The 7,500-nt window shown below is 34.9% G+C and overlaps 1 protein-coding gene and 3 non-coding genes across 4 annotated transcripts in view; all 4 read left to right on the top strand.

Moving 5' to 3' along the window:
- The window catches only part of LOC144972385 (small ribosomal subunit protein uS11), an 8,739-nt gene extending 1,403 nt beyond the window's left edge, over positions 1 to 7,336 (top strand). The window contains exons 2-5 of the mRNA XM_078913518.1: positions 1,200 to 1,346; positions 2,266 to 2,427; positions 3,858 to 3,934; positions 7,226 to 7,336. Of these exons, the coding sequence (XP_078769644.1) occupies positions 1,201 to 1,346; positions 2,266 to 2,427; positions 3,858 to 3,934; positions 7,226 to 7,293 (453 nt within the window). The 5' untranslated portion in view covers position 1,200 and the 3' untranslated portion in view covers positions 7,294 to 7,336. The remainder of the gene's footprint in view (positions 1 to 1,199; positions 1,347 to 2,265; positions 2,428 to 3,857; positions 3,935 to 7,225) is intronic.
- On the top strand, positions 4,350 to 4,573 carry LOC144974282 (small nucleolar RNA SNORA53). Its single transcript, XR_013645687.1, has one exon. It is a non-coding gene; the product is annotated as a small nucleolar RNA SNORA53 (small nucleolar RNA).
- Positions 4,996 to 5,219, top strand: LOC144974281 (small nucleolar RNA SNORA53). The gene has a single exon (XR_013645686.1). It is a non-coding gene; the product is annotated as a small nucleolar RNA SNORA53 (small nucleolar RNA).
- On the top strand, positions 5,704 to 5,891 carry LOC144974283 (small nucleolar RNA SNORA53). The gene has a single exon (XR_013645688.1). It is a non-coding gene; the product is annotated as a small nucleolar RNA SNORA53 (small nucleolar RNA).
- Positions 7,337 to 7,500: the final 164 nt, after the last annotated feature.

Below are 7,500 nucleotides of genomic sequence, written 5' to 3'. Positions count from 1 at the left end.
AAAAACGAGTTTCACCTTACAGTGAGCCTATCGGCGGCCACTGGACTGGAGTTATCAAAGTGCCTAACACATCCTCAGTCCTCAGTGTAGTCTTGAGTCTTCTTAGTCTTAGTCTTAGTGGCAGTAGGTCATAATTCAAGAAGGATGAGTGAGAAGTAGAAGAGTTAAGATTAATAATAAAATTGAATGAAAAAAAAAGTTTATTCATAATAGAGGTTCACACCGAACATTTATATAGGCACTTTGATAACTCCAGTCCAGTGGCCGCCGATAGGCTCACTGTAAGGTGAAACTCATTTTTTGGAACTTTATTTTTGACCCTTTACTGTTTTGGTCACCATGGCGTTATTTGTGAACCTATGTGACTAACTTTGGTATCATTATAAAGGGCACAAAACAAGCTTTCTAACGGTGTATTTCATTCTTAATTCCTGATTGTATTTCTCAAGAAGCTTATGTAATAAAAATTTATAAATTTTTGAATTATAAGAACTTTTTAAATTATGGATACATTTTAATTATACTTCATACATCGATAGACAATTAATTGAAGAATATCTCTGCCAAATTTCATCAAAATTGATACACTCGCTCATTATTTTATTGTTTCCGCCATCAACCCCACTTTTTAGGACAAAAACCTCATATTTTTTCCATTTTCATTTATCCTTAATTTTTTCCATACTTTCCATCCATGAAAATTATTTATATGAAAATAAAGCTTATTTTCTGACCATTAAAATGATACCTAACACTTGCCATTTATTTTTTAATTGAAACAAAATTACTGAAAACAATAAGTGGGCCATGTTGACTGTAAAACTCAAAATTTCCCGTTCGATGCGAGATGCTGGTTTTGAGGCAGCAGTGAGATCACAGATTCTCTCTGTAAAATTGATAAAAAATTTCAATAGAAAAATATAAATAACTCTGGAACCGTAGGTCGTAGAGAAACAAATAAGGTATCAAATTTTATGTTTTTTCAAGTCCCACCCCCTGACTGAGTCAAATCAAGATATTTTGAGTTTGAAAATTTTATCAAAGTGCCTAATTTATAATAATATAATTATAGATGTAGAGTAGAAGTAGAAGACAATGTACATATCCCGAATCTGTTGATCAAGTACAGGCTCTTATTCTTATGTAAACATTCCTCGGTTAACTAAAAAAATTTTTGTCTGATTTAAAAAAAAAAATAGGATGGCTCCAAGGAAAGGAAAGGCACAACAACAAGAACAGGTGGTCCTTGGACCTCAAGCCAAAGAGGGAGAAAATGTATTTGGTGTGGCCCACATCTTTGCCAGCTTCAACGATACATTTGTCCATGTCACCGATTTGTCTGGAAAGTAAGTCAGGGTATTATTTGAGGGAGGTAAAATGCAGTTATCGATTGCAAATTGCATTTATTTAACATTTTTTTCTCCATAGAATATGTGTTCTGGTTTTTTTTTTTTTATAACTTCATAAATCAGTTTTGTCACAATGAAGTGACTTTTCATGAATAGTTTTTGTTTAACAGTAAGCGCTTTGTTGATAAAATTTTCAAATTCATTACATCTTATTGTATGTCCCAGTCAGATGGGTGAGACTTGAAATATTTAATTCGATACCTTATGTGTTCCTCTGCGATATGCCATTTCAGAGGTATTGATCTTTTTCTGTGGAGAATTTTGTTCAATTTTACAGAATCTGATCTGAATTTTTGTAAGCTAAAAAGAATACACAGATCATTCGGGAGTCAAAATAATTGTCTTTGTTCAAGGAATCCTTTAAAACATTTAATTAGGACTTTGGGAAATGTCTGTTTGGCACTCATGCAGTGTCTGTAACCCGATTTTTTTGACTTTTGAGGGATGGGTCTCAGAAAAGCACAGAGAATAGAGGGTTGGGTTGGTCACAGGTGCACAATCTTGATGACTTAGATTAATAGAATTTCTAGATGAGCTTTGTTTTATTTTATTTATTTATTTGTTTTGTTTTTTGCTCTATCAATTTTGAACAATGATTACAAAAGTTTTTAAATAACACAATTTTTTTTAAGGGAGCCTACATTGATGTCAATCACACCCACTCAAAATAATACCAGAAACATTGTGGTGCTGAAAAATAATGCAGCAGTGATGATGTGAAATTGAGTTCTTCAGATTTTAGCCTTAACTAGCGCTTCACTTTTCCGATGGCTAATCAGCACCTGTCTGTGGGCTGAAATAAGACTATCTGTAGACTCCATATTGTGGTTACAATTTTTATCTTATTATTCAACAGAGAGACAATTGCTCGCATAACTGGTGGTATGAAAGTGAAGGCTGATCGTGATGAAGCATCTCCTTATGCTGCTATGTTGGCGGCCCAGGATGTAGCTGAACGCTGTAAGAACATTGGAATTACTGCTCTACACGTCAGATTGAGGGCTACTGGTGGCAACAAGTAAGCCATGCACATTTTATTTTAAAAAAATGTTTTTACTCTGATATGGTTGTACTTCTATACATGTTTTTCCTTTCCTTTTTTTATTCTGATACAAGTACTTTTTTGTATGTTTGTTTTTGTGCATATTTGTTTTGATGGCTCTTTGTGATTTGATTAGGCACTTTGATAACTCCAGTCCAGTGGCCGCCGATAGGCTCACTGTAAGGTGAAAATCGTTTTTTGGAACTTTATTTTTGACCCTTTACTGTTTTGATCACCATGGCGTTATTTGTGAACCTATGTGACTAATTTTGGTATCATTATAAAGGGCACAAAACAAGCTTTCTAACGGTGTATTTCATTCTTAATTCCTGATTGTATTTCTCAGGAAGCTTATGTAATAAAAATTTATAAATTTTTGAATTGTAAAAACTTTTTAAATTATGGATACATTTTAATTATACTTCATACATTGATAGACAATTAATTGAAGAATATCTCTGCCACATTTCATCAAAATTGATACACTCGCTCATTATTTTATTTTTCCCGCCACCAACCCCACTTTTTTGGACAAAAACCTCATATTTTTTCCATTTTCATTTATTCTTAATTTTTTCCATATTTTCCATACATGAAAATGATTAATATGAAAATAAAGCTTATTTTCTGACCTTGAAAATGATACCTAACACTTGCCATTTATTTTTTAATTGAAACAAAATTACTGAAAACAATAAGTGGGCCATGTTGACTGCAAAACTCAAAATTTCCCGATCGCCGCGAGATGCTGGTTTTGAGGCAGCAGTGAGATCACAGATTCTCTCTGTAAAATTGACAAAAATTTCAATAGAAAAATATAGATAACTCTGGAACCGTATGTCGTAGAGAAACAAATAAGGTATCAAATTTTATGTTTTTTCAAGTCCCATCCCCCTGACTGAGTCAAATCAAGATATTTTGAGTTTGAAAATTTTATCAAAGTGCCTAATTTGATATGAATTTTTTCCACTCTCAGCAAAGATGCCTTACATTTCAAGTGGTACACTATTATTATCTTCTTTCTCTCTCTCTATTGAGTGCCATTTTCTATGCTTTTTTTTTTGTTTTTCGTTTTTCTTTTATATTGAGATTTAGTATTGCCTGGACTTTGAAAGGAATTCTTTGTGTTCTACTGAAATTATGATATTTATATTTATCCATTTAGATAGATTATTTCTTTTCCCTTCTTTGTAAGAATACTTTCATCTTGTGTTGAATTGTGAAGATAAGGTTAAAATTATATTGTTTTAGATTGACAGCGTGGCAGTGGCAGAAAATGGGGCGGATGCCAATGTGAGTTTGATCATAACCCATCGATACGTGTCATTTTTCTCAAATCTATAACATCATTTTTTATTTCTGATTGTTTTTATTCAACCTTTTCTTTTTTTTTTTCTGTGTGTTAGGACAAAGACACCAGGTCCAGGAGCCCAGTCGGCTTTGAGAGCTTTGGCTCGCTCTGGTATGAAGATTGGACGCATTGGTGAGTTGATATTGTGAATTTATCAGTAAAATTGGTGGAGCAGGGTATAACTGTCCGTCTTACCGAGCTGCCACTTTTACTTATTTTTAGTCTGTTTGCAGATTTCTTGTGAATGAAATTTGAATTTCTTCCTCCCGCTTTGGATTTTAAAACCAATTTTGAGAAGTGGGAGAGGAAATATTGTATTTTCCTTTGATGGGGGTGCATTATCAACTACATTAAATCTATCCAAAAGCATTTTAGGGTGGTGATTAGTATAAATAGGAGTAAATTTTATGCATTTTGGATTGAGGACTAGACTTTTCAAATTCAAATTTTTGCCAAAAGTAGATATTGATGGATTTTTTTGTTCTTATTCGGGGAGAGGGGGGGGGGGGTTGTTTTTTATTTATGAAAAAAATATATTGAGTGGTCTAGCACGTTTCCTTAGATCCACCCTCCGGATGTGTCAGTGGTGGATTGTTCAGTCAGCTCTTGGCAGTAGCAACCATCCATCATCCAAACAACCTTGCCGGCTGTTCATGGAAGGTGCTTGAGTCATTGGCGTGCTACAGCATTATACCTCTTTCCTGTGACTATCATGGCTTCTAACATTCCTGGAATGGTTGTGCAAGCCAAGAAGTCCTTGAAAGGGACACTTATTCTATCCAATGAAATGTAAAGTCTTATAAACTGTTATCATATGGGTTTTGTATATATTACTGTGCAGTCTAAAGAGGTCAATGTAAGATGTGGTTGTGGGTGTCCATTTCAAATCAGCCTGGTTACCCATGCTTTCAGACCTGGTTGCTGTGTGAAAAGCAGGCTTGCACATTTTATTACCTTGTACGTGTTATTTTCACTGGTGATACCTAAGTCAAGTGGAAGTCAACATTTTAACTTCTACCAGGTCTATATAATGTCCTACTTAATAATCAGAACTTTTTATAACTCCGTTATCATTTTGCACTTTGAGTAAGCATATTGAGTAAAATAAACATTTGTTCTGTGGGCTACCACTACTACAACCACCACTACCACACCATCATCACTTTATGAAAAAAATAAATATTGAGTGGTCTTGCACGTTTCCTTAGATCCACCCTCCGGATGTGTCAGTGGTGGATTGTTCAGTCAGCTCTTGGCAGTAGCAACCATCCATCATCCAAACAACCTTACCGGCTGTTCATGGAAGGTGCTTGAGTCATTGGCGTGCTACAGCATTATACCTCTTTCCTGTGACTATCATGGCTTGTAACATTCCTGGAATGGTTGTGCAAGCCAAGAAGTCCTTGAAAGGGACACTTATTCTATCCATTGAAATGTAAAGTCTTATAATAGTCCTGTAAATTCTCAGTCAATTCGCCAAATTCAAATATTTTTTAAAAGGGAAGAAAGATTGAATAAAGAAAGAATTCATGAATTGTAATCGAATGACCGTAAAGTTAATTAGGAATGTTCCACAGCGCTATGCACATTTTATTACCTTGTACATGTTATTTTCACTGGTGATACCTAAGTCAAGTGGAAGTCAACATTTTAACTGCTACCAGATCTATAAAATGTCCTAAATGACCAGAACTTTTTATAACTCCGTTATCATCATTTTGCACTTTATGTAAGCATAGAGACATTTTTGCTGTAGGCTAAATTCAGTGGAAAATTTGAATAGCTCTAGCTTGACTTCTTATTATTCCTTCTCAGTGGTGTTGGTTTCAGATGTCTTACGTGCATGATATTTATAATCATCTATATTTATACTGATGAATGATTGCTGTAATCATTTTTTATGCACGTTTAATTAGATCCACTCTCTGGATTTGATCCGAACTGCCTTGTTGGTCGTTTATGGGGAGTGCTGAGTCGATGGCGTGCTACAGTATTATACCTCTTTCCTATGACTTCTTTGGCTTGGTCCATTGATGGGAATAAACTATTCCTGTCCTGGCAATACCAGCTAGTCATTGGAAGGGACAATGCCTTGTTTTTATAGAAGTCTGGATAAGTCCACATGTGCTGGGCTGCATTTGTGATAATGTATTGGTAGTTAGAGACCATTATGTCCAGTTTTCATAACTGCAATATAAGAGAATAAAAGATTTCTAATTGTATAATACTGTTATTTTGGGGTCAGGACTGGATTGTGCATTAGGACGTCCTGTTTGAGCTTTTTGAAAATTGGCTGCTATGCATATTCGTTTTTTGTTTTTTTTTTGCTTGAAATAAAAAATTCAATGACTTTAAAACTTTAAAATGATTGCTGTAATCATTTTTTATGCACGTTTAATTAGATCCACTCTCTGGATTTTATCCTAATTGCCTTGTTGGTCGTTTATGGGGAGTGCTGAGTCGATGGCGTGCTACAGTATTATACCTCTTTCCTATGACTTCCTTGGCTTGTCCATTGATGGGAATAAACTATTCCTGTCCTGGCAATACCAGCTAGTCATTGGAAGGGACAATGCCTTGTTTTTATAGAAGACGAGATAAGTCCACACTTGCTGGGCTGCATTTGTGATAATGTATTGGTAGTTATAGACCATTATGTCCAGTTTTCATAACTGCAATATAAGAGAGTATAAGATTTCTAATTGTATAATACTGTTATTTTGGGTCATGACTGGATTGTGCATTAGGACGTCCTGTTTTAGGTTTTTGAAAAGTTGGCTGCTATGCATATTAGTTTTTTTTTTTTTGGATTGAGATAATTCATGCAATGACTTTAAATCTGGTTGGGCGTTACTGGGACAAAAAAACTAATGATTGTGATTCATGTGATAGAATAGCAAACAGTGATGAAGGTTATACCTAGGGTAAACAATTGAAAAAGACCTCTTTTGGGCTGTAACCATGGTGGCACTGTCAGCTATTGTCACAGCAGCATTTTTAAAACAACTCTGGGTTGACTTTTTAAAATCAACCCAGTCATAATGTGCGTGGATAGTCAGAGACAGCAATGGGGAGTGTTATGACAATTTAAGTTGTTGGTGTTTTATTAATGATAGACTAAGAGAGATCATTGTAATGCGAGAAAGGCCAGCAATTTATGTACTGAAACAGTGGTGGGATTGGTTGTTGAAAGCTGCAGATGGATGTATTCAATGAATTTTTCTCATCATTCAAGATTAAATTGGTGCATATATGAGATGCGTTCATTGGTATTGTGAAGCTGAAAGTCCTAGAATCCAGAACCTATATTTTTATGGACTTTTTACAGATTTGTCATATTTGCTTTGTAATTGTTATTCCAACGGGAAAGAGAAATATGTCTTGCTTTGAGTAATGGTTAATTCATTCTAATTTCTTCCACAGAGGATGTAACTCCAATTCCCTCTGATTGCACACGTAGGAAGGGTGGTCGTCGTGGTCGTCGTTTGTAAACACATGGTTATTTTATGAATACAGATATAAATTACAACCAAATTTTTGCCTTTTCCTTTATATATGTATGTTGATGAATGCATGAGATTTGAATTGCACTCGGGCTAGAATGATTGCTCTTTCAATCTTCTCCAGGTCTCCTTTGGATGACCTTGCTTCCTTGAGGGGTCATGGTAGATCTTCCCTTATTATTTCGAGTCTGCAAA

The sequence above is a fragment of the Berghia stephanieae genome, chromosome 5 (genome assembly GCF_034508935.2).
Source record: "Berghia stephanieae isolate SIO BIC M18660-M18661 chromosome 5, UCSD_Bste_1.3, whole genome shotgun sequence".
In the NCBI taxonomy this organism is placed as follows: domain Eukaryota; kingdom Metazoa; phylum Mollusca; class Gastropoda; order Nudibranchia; family Aeolidiidae; genus Berghia; species Berghia stephanieae.
This window is presented reverse-complemented; position numbering and strand designations above follow the sequence as displayed.